The sequence below is a fragment of the Felis catus genome, chromosome B2 (assembly GCF_018350175.1).
Source record: "Felis catus isolate Fca126 chromosome B2, F.catus_Fca126_mat1.0, whole genome shotgun sequence".
NCBI classification, from domain to species: Eukaryota; Metazoa; Chordata; class Mammalia; order Carnivora; family Felidae; genus Felis; species Felis catus.
This window is the reverse complement of record NC_058372.1, coordinates 23,262,566-23,285,244: the sequence shown is the minus strand read 5'-3', so window position 1 is coordinate 23,285,244 and position 22,679 is coordinate 23,262,566. Positions and strand designations below refer to the sequence as shown.

General features: G+C 41.0%; 2 protein-coding genes across 42 annotated transcripts in view; one reads left to right on the top strand and one right to left on the bottom strand.

Moving 5' to 3' along the window:
* LYRM4 (LYR motif containing 4) overlaps window positions 1–8,917 on the bottom strand; it is a 180,839-nt gene extending 171,922 nt beyond the window's left edge. Inside the window, exon 1 of one of the 8 annotated variants that reach the window (XM_006931479.4) lies at window positions 8,362–8,711. In XM_006931479.4, coding sequence (XP_006931541.2) covers window positions 8,362–8,447 — 86 coding nt within the window. In that variant the 5' untranslated portion in view covers window positions 8,448–8,711. Of the gene's footprint in view, window positions 1–8,361 lie in introns of all 8 variants that reach the window. The other 7 variants (XM_045058562.1, XM_045058561.1, XM_045058563.1 and 4 more) reach the window with 7 other exon arrangements.
* Window positions 8,918–9,031: 114 nt separating this feature from the next.
* Window positions 9,032–22,679, top strand: part of FARS2 (phenylalanyl-tRNA synthetase 2, mitochondrial) — a 618,373-nt gene continuing 604,725 nt past the window's right edge. For 22 of the 34 annotated variants that reach the window (XM_019830295.3, XM_019830299.3, XM_019830296.3 and 19 more), the window contains exon 1: window positions 9,193–9,342. The gene's annotated coding sequence lies outside the window, so the exon portion shown is untranslated. Of the gene's footprint in view, window positions 9,052–9,112; window positions 9,146–9,192; window positions 9,369–15,230; window positions 15,251–15,317; window positions 15,388–22,679 lie in introns of those variants that run through there. The other 12 variants (XM_045058551.1, XM_045058531.1, XM_045058540.1 and 9 more) reach the window with 9 other exon arrangements.

The window sequence follows — 22,679 nt, the reverse complement described above, 5'->3', positions numbered from 1 at the left end:
TTCCTGGGTAATTTCCCACACATCAGAAACTTCTGGTTAAAGGCAGGTTTTACTTTTTTTTTTTTCAATATATGAAATTTATTGTCAAATTGGTTTCCATACAACACCCAGTGCTCATCCCAAAAGGTGCCCTCCTCAATACCCATCACCCACCCTCCCCTCCCTCCTACCCCCCATCAACCCTCAGTTTGTTCGCAGTTTTTAAGAGTCTCTTATGCTTTGGCTCTCTCCCACTCTAACCTCTTTTTTTTTTTTTCCTTCCCCTCCCCCATGGGTTTCTGTTAAGTTTCTCAGGATCCACATAAGAGTGAAAACATATGGTATCTGTCTTTCTCTGTATGGCTTATTTCACTTAGCATCACAGTCTCCAGAAAGGCAGGTTTTACTTTGAGAACAAAGTAAAGAATGTTTCAGTGGGGAGGCTAAAATTATCTTTATAAAAATGAAAAACATATTTAAGGATTTAAAGTTTCTACATGAAAACAGATGTACGAAGCTACAGCTGAAGTCAACGGTAGGGCCAGAGAACTGACACAATCACTATAGCATTATTTTCACAATATCTGTATGATATAGGAGTCTGGCAAAACATCCATCTGTGTGACAAGTGTCTCATTCAAAGCCACTACGTTTAGCAAATCTCCAGTGTTTGGTCACTGTTTCAATTTGCATTTGTTTCTTCTGTTGAGTTTCTTGAGCTGTCCTATGTGTACATTTCTTAGGCCCAACCATACTACGATCTTATAACTGCAGGGCCATCTTATATAAGTTATATAGTTATAACTAGCCCAAAGCTCTAGTGCAGTAACATATATTCTATGAAAGGCCAGGAATTGTTAGAAACAAACTGATTTGTCCAAAGAATATTTGGCAGTAAGGTCTTTAGTAGAGCTTTCCTATCTTAGAAAGGTGTGTTAGAAAGAAAGGTGTTTTAGAAAGGTGCTTAGTGTTAACACTATTCACGTCAGTTAGTATTATTCACCTTACATTCTTGATCAATCAGTAGCACATGGGGCAGAAAAGGTTGTTAATGTGAAAACATCTGCAACGAGTATAGAAACCTGTGAAGTAAACCCTCTACTTGGTTCCTGCTGTGTCCAGAAGCTCCAGGTTCCATGTCCTCAGTTTCTAGTTCAAAGAGAACAGATTACTAAATAGGAATCATTATTTAGTCCATTTGTTAAGACTGCAATCAGGGACTTCAATAATGTTGCCTTCAATTGTGTAGCAGGTAGTACTGGAGACCTGACATTTATCAACAGCAGTTTATCAGTCACGAAACTGAAGAGTCTATTTAGCTACTTCAGCTGTAAAAGAAACCATGAAAATAAATATCTTTGGATTGATGTTTCTAAAACTTCTGAAGGTCAAGTCAAGGATGCATGGGGTTGTAGGAATTTTCCATGGAAAAGCGTGGAGTCATAGAAATAGCAGTGCACTGGGGGCTGGGAAGCTTTTTAGCTCCTATTCTGTCAGTTACCAGCTGTGAGACCTTAGTCAAGCTGTTTATCCTTTCTGTCTTTACTTTCCTTTTAGACCCATTTTATCACTTGCTGGCTATTTCGCTGAGCGCTTAAAGTCATCTATGATGGAACTCCAGTCCAATGCTTCAGCCAGTTACCTACCTCTGGTTCTGATGTGCCCTTGTGTTTTACTTCCCCAGTACCTCATCGTCTGTGCCTGGTGTGCTCCTCCACCCATGTCTACATGCCCCCAGCTATGGAAGACACCAAGTGTTGGCTGGCCCAGCAGTCATTCCCAACTCTTTTCTCTTGCTGCCTTCCACTGCAGAGCCTGGAATAGCTACATCCTCATTTTCCAGCCTTGTGCTCAGCAAGTGATAAAACTGTAACAGAGTCCTGGTCGGTGCTGTAACCAGAAGTTCACTAGAAAGGCTGCAGGCAAGTTTACCCTTTCCTTGTGAAAAGAAAACTTACTCTTTCCTGTTTGGGATATCCTTCTTTCTTCTTCTTGCCTTGCATAAAGATATGATATTTGGAACCTTGACAGCCATTTACAACCATCAGGCATATGCATGAGAGGAAAATGAACACTCAGACATGTTATCATCTAGCAGCTAAATCAGTTTAGCTACATACCTCCAGATCTTCTCTATGTGAGAATAAACCCTTTACTTGAGTACTGTGTAAAGGTTTTCTATTACTTATAGTCAAAAGCATTCTTAATGATATCTATTTTTAAGGTGGTGTTTATGAGGTCAGCCTTTCCTCCTTTGTACTTTACAGATAAACTCCTGATGATACTATGAAAATTAGTGAAGGGAAATCTTATTTAAAATGCAGGTGAGAAGTCCCGTAGGGGGACTGCTCACCCATGAACTTTTGGTCTAGTTCACTTTGCTACTCCAGCGGAAGGAAGGAAGGTTTTCTCCTTGCCCAGCAACAGCCCTGCCAAGGAGAAACTGCCACGACTCAGCCAATAAGAAGCCATCCCCACCCTTCAACAGTCTTTTGTTCCAAGCAGCCCCTACCAACCTCTTCCTTTTTCTCTGTAATGTTCCTTTCCTGAGTTCTCCAGACCGGCTGGCCTATAGTTTGTCACAGCTTGCAAGTCCTGAATCACAATTCCTCCGCTATTCCCAAAGGAACTCATTATGCTGGTAAAATAAAGGGCTCTTTTGTTTTTTAAGGTCAACAGTACTTACCATTTTCGTACCATTAATGGGAGGCTAATTTTGATTTGCAGCTCCTACCACAGTGCTTAGTGTTACAGGAACTATATGATACTCTAAAATTTACCAAAAAAGAAGTTCTGACACTCAGTTTGGTAAGCACATGGGCATTATTTTTGCTTTGTCTCACATTTTAAAATATTTTTTTTAACATTTAAAAAATTTTTGAGAGAGAGAGAGAGAGAGAGAGAGAGAGAAGTGTGAGTGGGGGAGGGGCAAAGAGAGGGAGCTAGAGGATCCAAAGCAGGCTCCACTCTGTGAGCACAGAGCCCGGATGTGGGGCTTGAACTCACAAACCCTGAGATCATGACCTGAGCTGAAATCTAGAGTCGGACGTGTGACCAACTGAGCCACCCAGGTGCCCCACATTTTACAATATTTTTAATGTGTAATAGCAAAATGGCTGATAAAAATTACCTCTGAATACAATTTCCTTTTGCTTTTCAACAAATATTCGTAAGTATATACTAGGCAGTTATTGTGTTAAGCACTAGAAATACAGACATAAGATAGGAACGGAATACAGGCATTCAAGGAACAAATGGTTGAGACAAGTACACCTACAACTACAATAGTATTTGATATGTATAACAATAAATCTGACAACACAGTGCTTCCTCAACATCTACTTACTTCCCAGTTTATCCAGACACTGGCAATCAGGCATGGCACGAATCATGTGAACTTCCCAACCTTCCCACATGGTCACTTCTGTCACCCTAACTGATGAGAAAGTGTTCCCCCTCAAGTCCCAGGACCAACCATGCTGTCAGATACTCTGCCTCTCACCTTTTGTGCGGCCCCACTCTCGAAGTTATCCAAACTCCCATATCACATTAACCAGACTTCCTGCAGTGGCGGGTTGGTCTACACTCATTGTGGCTGTTTACTTCCTTCTGATTCACTTCTCAAGCCCCACAATCTGGGTTCTGCCTTAGCCACTGGCACTGCTCTGGTAAAGGTCCCTAGAGATCTCCACACTGCCCAAAACAGGGACCACATTTCCATCTTTATTTATTAGACCTTGCTAAAGCAAGTGACCCTGACCACAACCACTTTCCCCAAACATGTGACTATCTTGACTTCTGTGACACTACTCTCTCTGCTTGTTCTCTTCTCCCTTTTAGACATTAGAGTACTTATCCAAGTGTGGCTCAGGGGCCACTGGGGGTCTCTGAGACCTTTCAGCAGCTTCATCAGGAAAAGTATTTTCACAATATCAAGAAGATATTTGCTTGTTTCTTCCTCACTCTCTTATGAGTGTATGGTGAAATTTCCCAGAGGCTAAATGACATGCAATAATACAGCAAGAGGCTGAAGGCAGAAACAAATAGAAGAATGTACTCTTCTTTTATTAAGATGAACGTTAAAGAGATTTGCAAAACTGTTGAATAATGTCACTCTTGCCACTAATTTTTAATTTGGAAGAAAAAGTTATTTTTCATAAAAATGTTATTTATGTTTGTGTGTAATGGGTTTATTATTTTGTTTGAAGATAGGTGTTTTAAAATGTTTTAGTTTTAATTTTTAATACGATTTTGATAACTATGCTGCACACAAAAAAGCTCTTGGGGGTCCTCAGTTATATGTAAGAATGTAAAAGGATCCTGAGACCATTAAATTTGAGGATCATATCCTTAGACTATGTCATCTTGGTCTCCTTAAGTGGCTCTTCATTGTCTAATTCCTTAAATTTTGATGTTCTCTAGAACAGCATCCTTAGCCCACTAATTTTCTCACCATATACCAAGATTTCTCAGTCTTAGCATGTTTGACATGTTGGAACAGATAATTTGTTTCTAAAGTTTATTTATTTATTTTTGAGAGAGAGAGAATCCCAAGCAGGCTCCATGCTATCAGCCCAGAGCCTGATGTGGGGCTTGATCTCACAAACCCTGAGATCATGACCTAGCTAAGATCAACTGGACACTCAACTGACTGAGTCACCCAGATGGCCCCAGGTAATTCTTTATTATGGGGGGCTTTCTTGTGTTTAGCAGCATCCCTGGCCTCTAGCTATTAGATGCTAGCAGCATCCTCCCACCCAAGCTGTGACAACAAAAATATATCCAGACATTGTCAAATAAAATTGCCCCTGGTTGAGAGCTACTGCCCTAAATACTCTACCTGGAAATTTCACCTAATACCAAGATTTTAATTCCTCTTAAGATAATAATTCCACTTACTGGGTACTTACTCTGTGCCAGGCATAATTGTAAGCACTTGACATGTATTAACTCATTTAAACCTCTATCACTGTATGAGAAATAAATCATTATCTCTGTGTTATAGATTAAGAAACTGCAAAACAGAGACGTGAAATGACTTCCCCAGGGTCACACAGCAAATAAGTGATTATAGTAACTCTGGCCCTGTTTGCTCCCCTGAGCTGTAGATGCTTGTGCATAACTGCCTTTGCTGCACATCAGATGACATTTACTCAAGATGTCCTAAGATGTATTTAGGAGTCTTCTTGTCATAAGACCAGCTATTTCTGTAAGTCAGTTAATGGCAGAACTTTACACTTAATCTTTCTGTGCCTCCTCTTAACTAGTAGCCTGGTTGTGATTCTAGACTCTGCTTGGATTCTCTTCCTTCTTCCTGAATCCAATCATTCATAGCGTTCTAACAATTTTATCCTATATTAAAATGCCTTTTTTTCTCTATCATCCACTATTCCTGCCTTCATTAAGACCCTAATCTCTCCTCAGCACCGCTGTAATGAACTTCCATTTGGTGTCCTTGTATCTAGCTCTCAAAATTATCTTCTACACTACTGCCAGTGATCTCCCTAAAACGTAAATCTGGCCATGTCTCTCTCTGGTTTAAAATGCTTTATTGGTTGCCTGTTAGCTAAGAATAAAGTCCATGTCCAAGGCATGGTGCCTAGGTCCTTGAATATGTATGTGGCCCTTTCTAACCTTAGTCTCATCCTCTGTCACCTCATGAATCACACTTAACTCTTCAGAAATTAAACAGTCTTCTGCTGTTTGTTGTTATCTGAACATACTATGCTGCTTTATGCCTTTGATCCAATATATTCTTTTTTTTTTTTTTTTTTTTTTAAATTTTTTTTTCAACGTTTATTTATTTTTGGGACAGAGAGAGACAGAGCATGAACGGGGGAGGGGCAGAGAGAGAGGGAGACACAGAATCGGAAACAGGCTCCAGGCTCCGAGCCATCAGCCCAGAGCCCGACGCGGGGCTCGAACTCACGGACCGCGAGATCGTGACCTGGCTGAAGTCGGACGCTTAACCGACTGCGCCACCCAGGCGCCCCTGATCCAATATATTCTTGATTCTATCCCCTGTGCATGCCCATCACAGCACTTAACACAGTTTGCAAAAATATAACTGTGTCCCACAAAGGTCTGGTAAAAAAGCCACTGATGGGCCTTGCTGAGCCCAAAGCTCTCATCTTTCTATATCTAGGTTTTGGTATGGCAGAGGCAAAGTTTTTGGAAGCACTGAAGTAAAATGACACTTAGGAAAAGGACCTGTTTAGATGGAGGTGGGGTTGTGGATGAGGGAAATTAGGAAAACCTCTGTCCTGAGAAGGTCATGATTGAGCTGAATCTCAAAAGAGGATGAACTCAAGACAAGACTGTTTAAAGAATGTTTAAACACAATAGAAAGAACTTTACAAGGGGGAAGGGGATGTCTTTGAAATTCACAAGACATAGCCTTAATATACAAGAAGAACATTATTTTGTAAAAAGTACATTTATTATCTTAGACATACTGGTAGGAATCTCAGGTTTTATGTCCATGATTTCAAGAAAGTGTAAAATGATTACCAGATCCCTACAGTTAATACATTTACATGTATTTAATACATTTGGTTCAAAAGCATTACTCAAAGTATAATTTGAGCAACTACTTTCTAATTGTCTATTACTTTACAGTGGCTCCTACAGAAACTCATTTCCAATTTTCTGCCTATGAGCTTTGAATGATTTTCCTGCAGTTTACTCCTGTTGACTTGGCATTTATTCACTGGATAAAACTTTGCCTCAAGTGTACATTTCACCACCTGGCTCATAAATAATTTCCGAATGGATTTTTAGAAATGTAAGAGTCCTTAGAGATTACCTAGTCCAACAGGCTAATTTTACAAACAAGAAAATTGAAATACTAAGGTTGAGTGACTTGTTGAAGGTTATATATTCTCTGAGGGCTCGTACTTGACTTTTCCACAATGTGCTTTCTCATCTACCCTATCCCTGCTGCTGTCTCTTCAGTGTGTGACCTGTGTGCCTATTCCTAATTCTTGCTTATGCTCAGTAAACTTAAATGACAAAATATCTTCTTCCAGAATGTAATGTAAATAACTGGTTACCATTTATTCACTTGCATATTTTGTGGGTTTCTTCAATAGACTTGGTGAAGTCTTGGTGCTAAGTACTAGGTTAATTTTTTGTTAAAAATTCTACCAGTATTCCTGATATTTATAAACCTTACCTTCCAAAGGCAAAGTCATTAAGTAAAACCACGGTCTCTCATGAAATGTTTCTTTCAGTCATTTGACTGGGTAAATTTGGTCTCACTGGTATGGTCCAGATGTTCTCAAATGTATAGGATGAATACCTTTACCATGCAGGTATCTAAAAATTAGCCACTGCTTGAGAGGTTTAGTGTTCCCATAACCTACATTGTACTGGGTCTACTTATAGGGCCTCACAGCTCATATACTCACTGGGAGGGTGGCGCCTATTTAACCAGATCTTTCCAAGGATAGGCTCTCTCCTAGGACGCTTGGCCTGGCCAATCACCCAAAGTCAGATCTCGCCTAAATATGTCTCATACTCAGACAGGATCAGGTAGTTGGTAGGAAACACCACATCTGAAAGGACGCAGAGATAGAATCCATACAGTAACGATGGGTCAGAAGTTATAAGGAAGCAAAAAAGGAAGCAGAGGCTGGGAGGTAGACCAAAAAAATATATGAAGAGTATAAGGAACTCAAGAGCATATATGAGGAAGGGGCAGGCACGGAGAAAGTCGTGCAACACATTGAGGGATGTAAGTTTAGACTCTCATCCTTCTGCTACTAAGATTTTTAAGGCTGTATCCCCATTTTATGAGGCCAAGGGAAACGTTTCAGCTCCTGGAAGATTGTGAGACTTTCGTTCCTTTACCGCTACTTGAATTTCCTTTACAAACCCTGCCCTCGCCCGACCCCCTCCGCAAAGCCAGTGCCCTAAGTAGAAGTGATTTGATTCTGATTCTTGCAACCAAGAAAGCTAGTTAAGACACGTAGGCTATTATTAAAGATGTGGCTAGAGCGAGTCTTCAGCTTGCGGACATGTGCTACTGACTGCTTACTTCCACTATCAACTCTTCCAATCCTGAAGCTCTACACATGCGACAAATGGGTCCTAGCTTGAACCCTTGCAGTTTCCACGTCCACAGAAACACACTAGTAACCACACTCCCAGAGAACCACGGTATTCGATTTTGGGGAAAACTTCACAATATTTGAACCTATTCTTTAATACAATAAAGGGCAAGCCCCCTGCTCTTCCCTGAAGGTTTCAGAGAGCTACGCTGGTCGACAGGGGCACGTTTTTCGGCGGCGGAGCCTTTGCATCCCCATTCCAAAGCCTCCGGCGCGGGACAGGAGCTCCCCGCACCCCGGACCTCCCGGCCCTCGCCGCCCACTGGGTCACCTGTAATTGTAGGCGCTGAAATGCTTGCTTTCTCTCAGCATCGCCCGGTACAGATCTAATACTTGTGCGCGGCTGGAGGCTGCCATTTTGAAAGAAAAAAAAAAAAAGGGTCCTTTTTGAGGAGGTCCCGAGTTTAACCTAACCCACAAAACTTCAGTCTGCGCAAAACCTTGAGTGAAATGAAATAAAAGAAAATACAGTGGGGCTCGGTCTCGCTAGCGGGCCGCACCTCCACCTAGGAGAACACCGGCCCGCACCTCGGGGCGCTGGGCGTCGCGCGCCGCTGGGGAGGCGGGCGCAGGCGGGCTTCGGGCAGCTTAAGGGGGAGGTGCCGACAGGGAGGCGTTGCCGTTCTCTGCCCGCGCTTGGGAGGAGGCGTGCAGCAGCTGAGGGGGAAGAAGGGGGACGGCCACAGGGGAAGGTCTGAGCCTGGGGAGGGACGCAGGGCGGAGTTTCTAGCATTGAGTGCGCGTTGCCCGTTAAGGAGCGCCTTCGAGAACTGCCTAGGTCGTGGCGGGTACATTTAGCCTCCTATTGCAGCTCCCAGTGCTATCTCTGCAAGGCCCAAGGCTCGTTGCCACGGTTACCAGGAGCGCGGTGGGTAGACGCCCCGCCTTCGGCCGCAGATGACCCGCCCCTTGCGCTGGGGCCGCCCTCCGCGCTGCCTGAGAGGCCGAGCGGGCTTTCCAGGTTGCCTTTACTTTACGGCTCTCTGTCTGTGGACCCCCTGTACAGGGAACTTTCTGAGCATAGGGATGGGTTGTAGGGGGCGCTGAGTCGACAGGTGAGGGACTCCCTGGTTCTTAGGCTCTGCTCAGGACGACCGGCTAAGGGCCTTGATAGCAAGGCCCCCTTTCTTGTCAAAATGGCAGCGCCCAGCATGCTGGGGAGGTATCTCTAAGGTGGGGAGGGGGTGCGGCGGGTAAGAGACCTCCCAGGAGAGTGAGCAGCGTACCGCACTTCAGATTTTGAAACACCCAGGTTTGTGTCTCCTGGGCGAGCGGTGGGTGAGTGTTTGCCTCGCTGCAGCGTGATGTGCGACATGGGCGGTCGGTGGTGGCGGGGAGAGTTATTGGCCGTGGAATTTCCCCCCTTTCCGGGTGTTCTTTGAGCTTTCGAGGTTTTGTTTTTGAGAGTCCCGCGGACTTTTGTCATCTAATGTGTACGAAAGGTGGGGTGGCGTGAGTGGTTAATTGGGAAAACTTAAAGGATTTAAGAACTCTCTTGGGATAATTTCAGACCCAAAACTAGAAGCTGAGCAAGTTTTCTCACAAGTTCTTCATGGCTAAGTTTTCTCTCTTGGTCTTTCCCTGAAGACATCAGCACTTCAGAATCACTTTGTTACCGTGGTGGATAAATTTAGTTGTTCTGGTTCTTGAACGTAGGACCGGGCATAGAGAAGCCTGAGCTAGTTCTAGTTAAAACTAGGTGTGTTTGTAAAGCACCTGTCTTATTTTGGGAGTGTTTCTGTCTATATAGACAACGTTAGAAGAGTCACAGTTTTCTTGCTCACATCACAGGTAGGAGTAACTTTAGACGTAAAAAACAAGTTTCCCTCAACAGCCATCTTAATTCAACCACTGAGTTGTGGTTGTATTTCGTCTCTTTAAGTTTATCTGGTTTTAAAATGACACTTGCTTTATATCAAAACCTCGTATTTTCAGAAACTAAGAGATGGAAACACTTTTCTGATCTCTATGCACTTTAGTGTACTTGCAGCCTGGTGTCCTTGCACCCATATATTCTTGTTAATATTACTTGTTATAATGCAATGGCATTTTAAAAAAAGGCTTGGAAGAGAACATACTTCTATTAAAATCTTTTTAAGTTTCCTGTTTGATTTTTTTTTTAAAGGTGTCCCACATCTGTGAGTATCAAAATAAGGTTTTTTACAGAATAGTCAAGCTTCTGTCACTCTTGCAGGTTGATCAGGTCATTGGGCAAGTCTTGCCTCAGAATTACTGAAAGGGATTTTAATATTTTGAGTTTATCCTTGGCATTAGTGAAAGGATTCAAGACCAAGGTAATTGATTATTACAGAGAAAGATCTAGAGCCATTTTCTCATAATATGGTACATGAGTGCTAATGACATAAAATGGGGCACCTGGGAAAACTACAACGTTCCTGCAAGTTAAAAATAGAGAAAGCTATCAAGGTAAAAGAAAAAAAAAAACCAGAAAAGTTATTTTGGCTTGTTTAAAAATATTGGGAATTGTAGTGTTGCCTGGCTGGTTCAATCGGTGGATCATGTGGCTCTTGATCTCGGGGTTGTGAGTTGGAGGAAGGCCAGTGTAAAGTGTAGAGATTACTTAAGTGAATAAACTTTAAAAAATAGTTGGGATTGCATTATATTTTGCTTCCATCTATAAAATAAAGTTGGAATAATTATTACTGTATACAGTTGTTTATGTCTAATTATCAGGTGATTTAATCATTTATACAGTTAATGTAGATCAAGGACTTTAACTTTGTCGTAATCAAAGAAAGCTTTCCAAATAAATATTTAAAGTTTAGTTTGGTAGCTAGTCATCTGTTAGTACAAAGAATAGTTGAGGTTAGGTCGGTGATACCTTCCCAGTAGATTCCAAGCCAAGTCCTCACAAAAATATTTTTATTGTATTTGAAATAATTTACCAGCATCTTGGATATTGTTGTCTTGAACAACTAATAAAAAAAATTGCATTCCAAAGCTAAATCTCTATTTTTGTACATCTTTATTGCAGAGATGACTATTTTGAATAGTAGCTCTGTTTGAGGTTGAAAGGAATTAGGCCACTACGTGAGGATTACTTACTCATATGTTCTTTAATATGCATTCTATTCTGGGCTGAGTATTCTCTTAGGTAATGACTATTAGCTAGTGGTACCCATCTACTACCACTTAAGCCTCAAAATGTAAAAATTTACAGTTCTTTAACTACCGATTTAAAATGATGTATGGGACATCTGGGTGGCTCAGTCTGTTAAACGTGGGACTTCAGCTCAGGTCACAGTCTCAGGGTTTGTGAGTTTGAGCCCTGCTTCGGACTCTGCGCGGACAGCTCCGAGCCTGGAGCCTAGTTCGGATTCTGTTTCTCTCTTTCTGCCCTCTCCTGCTTATGATATGTCTCTCTTTCTCTCTCAAAAATAAATAAACACGAAAAAAAAAGTTTTAATGATGTATTACTTCATATTAAAATTCGGGTTGCTGGATTGCTAATGAACGCTTAATCCTTTTTGAAGAGAAATTTCTCTAAACATAGTAACGTAACAGCAATTTATTGTCTTAAGCTTAAATACTAAGTTATTAATTAATTTATTTATGAGGGGGTGAGGGGGAGAGAGAGGGGGACAAAGGATCTAAAGTGGGCCCTGCACTGACAACAGAGAGCGCGATGTAGGGCTTGAACTCACAAACTGAGATCATGACCTGAGCCGAAGGCAGGTGCTTAACAGACTGAGCCACCCAGGTTCCCCAGGCTTAAAATGATGTACAAAGAAAATCTTATATAAATGAGTGACTTGTGATATTATGATTTAGAAATTATTCCACTCCAAGCATGGATCTAAGTCTTTATTATATGTAATTTTCACTTTTTTTTTATTGAACCATTATTGTAATAGAATGTGAAGCTGGAAGAGACCTTGGATATCAACTCCTTTTTACAGATGAACAAACTGAAGGCCTTTTTGATTTCATTTATTCAACATTGATTGAATGCTTCCTAAGTGCCATACATTATCTAAGATGATGGAGTTACCGTGAACAGAGCCTTTTGGTCCTCCCAGAACTGGACAGGGAACTAGAGAAGCAAAGTATTAATTTGTTTTGTCAGGTGCTATGTTACCAAGTGTCTGGAGAGTACAGAAGAGGGCCATTCAACTAGGATTTTGACCTAAGGGGAGGCTTTCCATCATAGAAGGTGTTTCCCCAATTAGTTAGTAACCCAGATGAAGAATGTGGTAAGACGTTGTAGTGTATATTCAGAGAATTGAAGCATGAGGGAGCATGACCCATTCAGGGAACTCTGGGAGATGGATGGGAAGGACCATCTGTGAAACCAGACGTGATTAGTCCTGTGCCTGCTTTGTTTTAATGATGCTTCTTCTGTTTTGGGGATAAATTATTTCTTATACATTGGCTAGTTCACATAAGTAGACTTCAACATCTGTTGAAATATAGGTTAGTTTTTTAGGTGTTGTCAGGTTTTTGTTTTAAACCATACTTTTGAATCCTATATTTTAGGAGTACTGAAATTCTGTTTACCTCTGTGTTTAACATATAGTTGACCAGCCTGTTAGTTCAAGCCACAGTTCCTGTGGATATTTGAGGGCTATCAATCAAATACTGATCTAGGTTTCCAAGAGTTTATAGTTTAAGTACAGTTTGTATGTAATTAAAACAAAGTATAAAGTGCTTGAGGAGAAGCATGGAATCTCAGCATGAGAGGTCACTTCCATGGGTAGTGCCTGGGCCACACCTCAGACTGACAAAGTCAGCATGGCCCAGGCTCCAGGAGGATTTTGTTTTTAATTTTTTTTGTTTTTTATTCCCCAGGTGATTGGATGTAGCCTGGTAGAGAAGCGTTAATCTGTGGGAATTAGGGGGCTTTTGTAGGAGGTAGTGTTCATTTGGGCTTGAGAGAATATGTTTGAGCTGGGTCTTGAAAGGAATCCCAGGGTTTGGTGTGTGGGTGCGATGGTTACTGCAGGATAAAGCTTAACTCTTAGAAAGGGTAGAAGAGAGAGAGAGAGTGAGGTCTGGGGAAAGATGATCAAGGCCTACAGACTTGTGAGGGGGGAGTTGGAGGGTACTTGAGGGGGAGTGCAGGAGATGCAGCTGGGAAGCCTGGCACAGCAGCTTTCCTGGATGGTGGACACCTGCTCCGTACTTGTATGATCTCAGTTGATTGGAGACCTGATGGGAAAGAAAGCTGTTGACTTCATTTAAGGACAGGGAAGCTGAGAGGTTGGGTTATTGAGTCGGAATGTTCCATAGCTAGGAAGCAGTGAGGGTAGGCATTGGCCGAGGACCTGATCTGTCTAGCCATGATGCTACACTGCTTCACAGACAGTCTTCAGTGGAAGCTTCAGGAGTTTGAAGTGTATTAATTTTTCTTGGATAACATGGGTAAATTTCAACCATATCTGAACTTTAATTTAGTTGGATTCCACTTATTTATAAAGCTAACTGGTTAGCTCCTAACAAATATTCATAAAATCTCAAATATTGATTTTTTTATACTAGCTTTTTATTTAACCTTGTAAGAGAAAAAAAATTTTTTTTCCTATTAACGTGTCTTAGAAAAGACCTCAATCAAATGCCCTTTTTAGGTTGTCTGTTCATGTGTGCAACAGACATTACTTCTTGGGGGATTTCTGAGACTCTCCTTTCTGGAGAGTCTTACCTAAGAAAATCTGTTCTCTAAGAAAGTTAGAAAGCAGCTAGATAGTCTAGCTTCATTGATTGGAGGCGAAAGGTTCCCTTACTTTTGGACAACAACAATAAAACTGACAATTGATTTTGTATAAAGTAGATCAAATGTTACTTGTAGAGCATTTTTTTTTGGAAACAAATTCTTTGCCTTCTGAAGGAAAGAAACCATCTTTTCCTACTACAAACTCTTACCAACATGGGAATTCTTTTACAATGTGGTTTATGGTAATGTTTGTTTGTTTGTTTGTTTGTTTAAGAGAGAGAGCACATGGAGTTGAGGAGAGGGACAGAGGTGGAGGAGGGAGGGAAGGAGAGGGAGAGAGAGGAGAGGAGAGGAGAGGAGAGGAGAGGAGAGGGAGGGAGGGAGGGAGGGAGAGAGAGAGAGAGAGAGAGAGAGAGAGAGAGAGAGAGAGAGAGAGAGAGAAAATGAATCCCAAGCCGGATCCATGCTCAGCACCAAGCCCAAAGTGGAGCTCAATCCCATGACCTGGGATTATGACCTGAGCTGAAATCAAGACTTGGACGTTGAATCGACTGAGCTACCCAGGCTCCCTTGCCTTTTTTTTTTTTTTTTTTTAATAGTAATACTCTGCTATAGATCACCTGCATTCTTTTTCATACTAGTTATGAGGGGTGAATTAGAGCAATTATATTTTCTTATTGTTTGTATATTTCAGAATGAATTGTTCATCAGCTAGCTCTATGTGATGATAATGCTTAAAGTTTATATTCTTTTCCAAAAGCTTTGCCAGGCAGTTTGCAAACATCTCATTTCAGTAATTCTTATAAAGACAGGAGCACCTGGGTGGCCCAGCAAGTTAAGTGTCTGACTTTGGTTTAGGTCATGATCTTGCAGTCTGTGGGTTTGAGCCCTGTGTCAGGCTCTGTGCTGACAGCTCGGAGCCTGGAACCAACTTTGGATTCTGTGTCCTCTCTCTCTCTCTGCCCCTCCCTGACTTGTGCTTTGTTCCTCTCTCTCAAAAATAATCATAAAAAATTTTTAAAAAATTCTTATAAAGACAGATTTGAAGCCCTGATTGACTTCTTTGAGTGGGGAGTAATAACCACCATCTGTTTGTTCAGATCAGTGGTTGTGTACAGAAAACACTTAGGATTTGCAGCACTTAGGATTGACTCTGTTTAGGAGAAAAAAAACACACAGCAGCCTGCGTTTGCCTAGTCACTGACGAAATACTAGGTCAATGTCTGATACAGAAACGGAGTTCTGTGATATTAACTGATATCTTGGAAGGACGGTATATCTTTGTAAAGAAAAATCCTGCAGTTCTTCCCTACTGTGTGTTTCTTTCCTGTGCGTCTCCTTAGCTATTCAAACAGAACACTTCATTTCTGGTTACCTGATGTGTGGGGATTTTTACCGACACCAAAGCAGTTCTCTGTGACACCAGCTGGGTATCCTACAGTTCAGCTCAATCCTGACACTGCCTGAAGATAGCATCAGATTCCACAGGGTAAAGCTCATTCCCCTAAGACTGCCCTCCCTACCCTCCTATTTCAGATGCCAATTGCAAGTAGTGGATCCCCAGGTTGCCCATGCCATCTGTCGGATTTGGCTGCAAATTGGAGGTTCCTGTGACTCTCTGCTCAGGTTTGAGTAATTTACTAGGGAGGCTCACAAACCTCAAGGAAACATTTACACTCAACAGTTTATTAAAGGCTGTGATGAAGAGCACAGATGAACAGCCAGATGAAGAGATACATTGGGTGAGGTCTGGGAGGGCCCTGAGTGCAGGAGCTTCTGTCCCTGTGGAGTTGGGGTGAACTGCCCCACCTGTGTGGATGTGTTCACCCACCTGGAATCTTTGCAAACCTCATACTATTGGGATTTTATGGAAGCTTCCTCATGTAGCCATGATCAATTAGCATTTTCAACCCCTCTGTTCACTAGAGAAGTGGGATGGGGGGGGAGGGGGAGGATGGGGCTGAAAATCCCAAGCATCTAATCCTGGCTTGGTCTTTCTGGTGACCAGTCCCTTCAGGAGCCTTACAGGAGCCCACCCAAGGTCACTTCTTTAGAAATAACAATGCTCCTAGTGCTCTTATCACTTAGGAATTTTCAAGGGTTTTGTGATCCCTGTGTTGATGGGGTCAAAGACTAAATATTAGAACAAGAGATGCTTCTAGGATTCTTATTGGTTAGAAAATTATAAGGGTTCTAGGAGCCAGGAACTGGGGGCAGAGACCAATATACAGATTTTCTATTTCACAGTCTTTCTTTTTTTTAATGTAATTTATTGTCAAATTGGCTAACATACAGTGTATATAGTGTGTTCTTGGTTTTGAGAATAGATTCCTGTGACTCATGGCTTACATATAACACCCAGTTACCCTCCTCAGTGCTCATACCCACTTTCCCCTCTCCCCCACCTCCCATCAACCCTCAGTTTGTTCTCTGTATTTAAGAGTCTCTTTTAAAACAATTTTTTTTAATGTTTTATTTTATTTTTGAGAGACACAGACAGCATGAGTGGGAGAGGAACAGAGAGAGAGGGAGACACAGATTCTGAAGCAGGCTCCAGGCTCTCAGCTGTCAGCACAGGGCCCAACACGGGGCTTGAACCCACAAACTGTGAGATCATGACCTGAGCTGAAGTCGGACGCCTAACGGACTGAGCCACCCAGGCGCCCCTGTATTTAAAAGTCTTTTATGGTTTGCCTCCCTCCCTCTCTGTTTGTAACTATTTTTTCCCCTTCCCTCCCCCCATGGTCTTTTGTTAAGTTTCTCAAGATCCACAGATGAGTGAAAACATACGATATCTGTCTATCTCTGACTGACTTATTTCACTTAGCATAATACCTTCCAGTTCCATCCACATTGCTGCAAATAGCATGATTTCATTCTTTCTCATTGCCAAGTAGTATTCCATTGTATATATAAACCACATCTTCTTTATCCATTCATCACTTGATGGACATTTAGCTCTTTGCTTAATTTGGCTATTGTTGAAAGTGCTGCTATAAACATTGGGATATATGTGCCTCTATGAATCAGAACTCCTGTATCCTTTTGATAAATTTCTAGTAGTGCTATTGCTGGGTCGTAGGGTAGTTCTATTTTTAATTTTTTTGAGGAACCTCCACACTGTTTTCCGGAGTGGCTGCACCAGTTTGCATTCCCACCAACAATGCAAGAGGGTTCCTATTTCTCCACATCGGTGTTTCCTGAGTTGTTCATTTTAGCCACTTTGACTGGTGTGAGATTGTGTCTCAATGTGATTTTGATTTGTATTTCCCTGATGATGAGTGACATTGAGCATCTTTTCATGTGTCTGTTGGCCATCTGGATGACTTCTTTGGAAAAGTGTGTATTCATGTCTTCTACCCATTTCTTCACTGGATTATTTGTTTTTCGGGTATTGGGTTTGGTAAGTTCTTTGTAGATTTTGGATACTAACCCTTTATCTGATATGTCATTTGCAAATACCTTTTCCCATTCCTTCAGTTGCCTTTTAGTTTTGTTGATTGATTCCTTTGCAGTGCAGAATTTGTCTTGATGAGGTCCTAGTAGTTCATTTTTGCTTTTGTTTCCCTTGCCTTTGGAGATGTGTTGAGCAAGAAATTGCTGCGGCTGAGGTCAAAGAGGTTGTTGCCTGTTTTCTCCTCTAGGGTTTTGATGGTTTCCTGTCTCACATTTAGGTCTTTTATCCATTTTGAGTTTATTTTTGTGTATGGTGTAAGAAAGTGGTCTCGTTTCATTCTTCTGCATGTTGCTGTCCAGTTCTCCCAGCACCATTTGCTAAAAAGACTGTCTTTTTTCCATTGGATATTCTTTCCTGCTTTGTCAAAGATTAGTTGCCTATACATTTGTGGGTCCAATTCTGGGTTTTCTATTCCATTGGTCTGTGTGTCTTTTTTGTGCCAATACTATACTGTCTTGATGATTACAGATTTGTAGTAGAGGCTAAAGTCTGGGATTGTGATGCCTCCTGCTTTGGTTTTCTTTTTCAATATAACTTTGGCTATTCAGGGTCTTTTGTGATTCCATACAAATTTTAGGATTGTTTGTTTTAGCTTTGAGAAGAATGCCGGTGCACTTTTGATTGGGATTGCATTGAATGTGTAGATTGCTTTGGGTAGTATTAACATTTTAACAATATTTGTTATTCTCATCCATAAGCATGGAATGTTTTTCCATTTCTTTGTGTCTTCCTCGATTTCCTTCATAAGTTTCCTATAGTTTTCAGCATACAGACATTTTACATCTTTGGTTAGGTTTATTCTTAGGTATTTTATGGTTCTTGGTGCAGTTGTAAATGGGATCGATTTCTTGATTTCACTTTCTGTTGCTTCATTATTGGTGTATAGAAATGCAACTGATTTCTGTACATTGATTATGTATCCTGTGACTTTGCTAAATTCTTGTATCAGTTCTAGCAGTCTTTTGGTGGAGTCTGTCAGGTTTTCTATGTAGAGTATCATATTGTCTGTGAAAAGTGTAAGTTTGACTTCTTCTTTGACAATTTTGATGCCTTTTATTTCATTTTGTTGTCTGATTGCTGATGCTAGGACTTCCAACACTATGTTGAGCAACAGTGGTGAGAGTGGACATCCCTGTTGTATTCTTGGTCTCAGGGGGAAAGTTCTCAGTTTTTCCCCATTGAGGATGATAATAGTTGTGGGCTTTTCATATATGGCTTTTATGATGTTTAGGTATGTTCCTTCTATCCCGACGTTCTTGAGGGTTTTTATTAAGAAAGGATTCTGTATTTTGTCAAATGCTTTTTCTGCATTTATTGACAGGATCAAATGGTTCTTATCCTTTCTTTTATTAATGTGACGTATCACATTGCTTGATTTGCGAGTATCGAACCAGCCCTGCAGCCCAGGAATGAATCCCACTTGATCTTGGTGAATAATTCTTTTTATATGCTGTTGAATTTGATTTGCTAGTATCTTGTTGAGAATTTTTTGCATTCGTGTTCATCAGGGATATTGGCCTGTAATTCTCCTTTTCTGTGGGTTCTCTATCTGGTTTGGGAATTAAGGTTATGCTGGCTTCATAGAATGAGTCCAGAAACTTTCCTTCCATTTCTATATTTTGGAACAGCTTGAGAAGGATAGGTATTAACTCTGCTCTAAATGTTTGGTAGAATTCCCCTGGGAATCAGTCTGGCCCAGGACTCTTATTTGTTGAGAGATTTTTGATAACTGATTCAGTTTCTTCACTAGTTATGGGTCTGTTCAAATTTTCTATTTCTTTCTCTTTGCATTTGGGTAGTGTGTGGGTGTCTAGGAATTTGTTTCTTCCAGGTTGTCCAGTTTGTTGTAATATAATTTTTCATAGTATTCTCCAATAATTTATTTCTGAGGGGTTGGTCGTGATAAGTCCAATTTAATTCATGATTTTATCTATTTGGGTCCTCTTTTTTCTTTTTGAGAAGTCTTGGGTAGGGATTTATCAGTTTTGTTTATTTTTTCAAAAACCAACTCTTAGTTTCATTGATCTGTTCTACTGGTTTTTTTTTTGGATTCTATATGTTTGTTTCTGCTCTAATCTTTATTATTTTTCTTCTTGTGCTGGCCTTGAAGTTTCTTTGCTGTTCTGCTTCTAGTTCCTTTAGATGTTCTGTTAGGTTTTGTATTTTGGATTTTTCTTGTTTCTTGAGATAGGCCTGGATTGCAATGTATTTTCTTCTTAGGACTTCCCTTTCTGCATCTGAAAGTGTTTGGACTGTTGTGTTTTCATTTTTTGTTGTTGTTGTTTCTTTAAATATTTTTTAATTTCTTCTTTAATTGCCTGGTTTACCCATTCATTATTTAGTTGGATGTTCTTTAACTCCATGCATTTTGAGGTTTTACCAAACTTTTCCTGTGGTTGATTTCAAGTTTCATAGCATTGTGATCTGAAAATGTGCATGGTATGATCTTAATTCTTTTACATTTATTGAGGGCTGTTTTGTGACCCAGTGTGTGATCTATCTTGGAGAATGTTCCATGTGCACTCGAGAAGAATGTGTACTCTGTTACTTTTGGATGGAAAGATCTGAATTTATCTGTCAAGGCCATCTGGTCCAGCGTATCATTCAGGGCCATTGTTTATTGATTTTCTGCCTAGATGATCTGTCCATTGTTATAGGTGGAATAATCAAGTCTCCTGCAATTAGCATATTTTTATCAATACGATTGCTTATGTTTGTGATTCATTGTTTTATATATTTGGGGCTCCCATATTCGGCACATAAACATTTATAATTATTAGCTCTTCTTGATGGATAGACCCTGTAATTATGATATAATTCCCTTCTCTTGTTACAGGCTTTAGTTTAAAATGTAGTTTGTCTGATATAAGTATGGCTACTCCAGCTTTCTTTTGACTTACAGTAGCATGATAGATGGTTCTTCATCCCCTCACTTTCAATCTGAAGGTGTCCTCTGGTCTAAAATGGGTCTCTTGTAGACAGCAAATAGATGGATCATCCATTCTGATACCCTGTGTCTTTTGACTGGATCATTTAGTCCATTTACATTCAGTGTTATTATTGAAAGATATGGATTTAGTGTCATTGTGTTATCTGTAGTTTTCATGCTTGTAGTGATGTCTCTGGTACTTTGTGGTCTTTGCAACATCCCACTCACAGAGTCCCCGATAGGATTTCTTGTAGGGCTGGTTTAGTGGTGATGAACTCCTTCAGTTTTTGTTTGTCTGGGAAAACCTTTATCTTTCCTTCTATTCTGAATGACAAGCTTGCTAGATAAAGAATTTTTGGCTGCATATTTTTCCTATTCAGCACATTGAAATTTTCCTGCCACTCCTTTCTGGCCTGCCAAGTTTCAGTAAATAGGTCTCTTACTACCCTTATGTATCTACCCTTGTAGGTTAAGGCCCGTTTATCCCTAGCTGCTTTCCGAATTCTCTCTTTATCTTTGTATTTTGCTAGTTTCAGTATGATTTGTTGTGCAGAAGTTCGATTCCTGTTACGTCTGAAGGGAGTTCTCTGTGCTTCCTGGATTTCAATGTCTGCTTCCTTCCCCACATTAGGGAAGTTCTCAGCTATGATTTGTTCAAGTACACTTTCAGTCCCTTTCTCTCTCTTTTCTTCTTCTGGAACTCCTATGATACAGATATTATTATGTTTCATTGAATCACTTAGTTCTCTGATTCTCCCCTCGTGGTCTAGAATTTATCTCTCTTTTTCTCAGCTTCATCTTTTTCCACAGTTTTATCTTCTATTTCACTTATTCTCCCCTCTGCCTCTTTAATCTTCTCTGTCACAGCCTCTAGTTTATTTTACACCTCATTTACAACATTTTTTAATTCTTCAGGACTATTTTTTAGTTTCTTGATCTCTTCAGCAATAGATTCTTCTGTCTTGTATGCTTTTTTTCAAACCCAGCTATTAATCTTATGACTATTATTCTAAATTCTTGTTCAGTTATATTGTTTATATCTATTTTGATCAATTCTTTAGCTGTCATTTCTTCCTAGAATTTCTTTTGAGAAGAATTCTTCAATTTCATCATTTTGGCTAGTTTTCTGTCCCATATGTGTTTTAAAAGCTTGTCATGTGCCCTGCACTTGCAAGCACTACTATATTAAAGAGGGGTCATACACTGTCCAGGGCCTGACCCTTCAGGAGGTGTTTTTTGGAGTGTTACTTGCTCTCTGTTATTGTGACTTTGGTTGCTTTATCTCCCTACTTGTAGTGATGTTTTGGACCCTTCACCAGGTGTGCTTTGAGTTGTTCACTGAAGTAACCCTGAAAAAAAAACCCTGCACCCCCAAAAAACCCCCCAAACAAAGAACCCAAAAAACAAAAGAACACACACACACACACACACACACACAAAACAACAAATAACAAAAAACAGCAACAACAAAACCCAATGGGGCGGGGAGGTGTTGGTGGAAGAGGCCTTATGCCATACAGAGAAATGACAGGGGCGGGGAAAAAGAAAAGAAAATTGACCAGGCAGGGAAACTATACTGCTTAATTCAGATAGAGAGAGGGGAAAATAAAGAAGGAGATATAGAACAGGTATAAAGAGAATAGATTAAATATGTCTGCTTAAACAAACCAAGAACCAGAATACCCAGACTAGAGAAGGGAAGAAAAAAGGAAGAAAAAAAAAACATATGTAATAAGAATTGTCCCAGAATTACGTCTGTAAGTACAAAACTATGGGTGCCTTTGGACTGGTGGCAGCTCTGGTCTGGAGGAAGGGCTGTCTGGTTCCTCAGTGTCAATTCCGCTCCAGTAGATATGCAGTTACCAGGTGCCAGAAGGGCATGGTTTGGTGTAGGCAGTTCCCCTCCACTGTCTGGGCCCCTGTCTGTTCCCTGAAGCTACACCTTGATGGTGATGGGGAGAAAAATGTCAACACCCCAGCCTCTCCTCCCTGCATCGGGTGTCCCAAACCACTCTGTTCAGGCTGACCTCATGGTGCCGCAGTCGCGAATGAGGCGGTTTGTCCCACTCTGCTGACTCCCACACCTCCCTGGCACTTGGCTGGGATTTAAACCCCGATGTCTTAATGGGCCTGCTCCATGTGCCCTGGTTCTGGGGAAGTGCCTCTCCACCACATCGATAAATGGCCTCTGGCTGGTGGGTGCAGGAAGGGACCTTTGTCCTTTGAATGGCTATATACCATCTTCCCACCGCACTCCAGGGAAGGGATTGCTTTCTCCCACTGTGGACTGTGCCTCTGAAGTAGTTACTGAGCTCGGGGCTGGCTCCCCTCCTCCCCAGGTGTGCAAACTGGGCAGCTGGCCCCAGTCTAGAGAAATATCTTAGAATCTTGGATACTTGTCTTAGTCTGTTTGGGCTACTATAACAAAGTACCATAAACTGGGGAGCTTATAAACAACAGAAATTTATTCCTAACAGGTCTGGAGGCAAGGAAGTTTAAGATCAAGGCACTGGCAGAATAAATGTCTGGTGA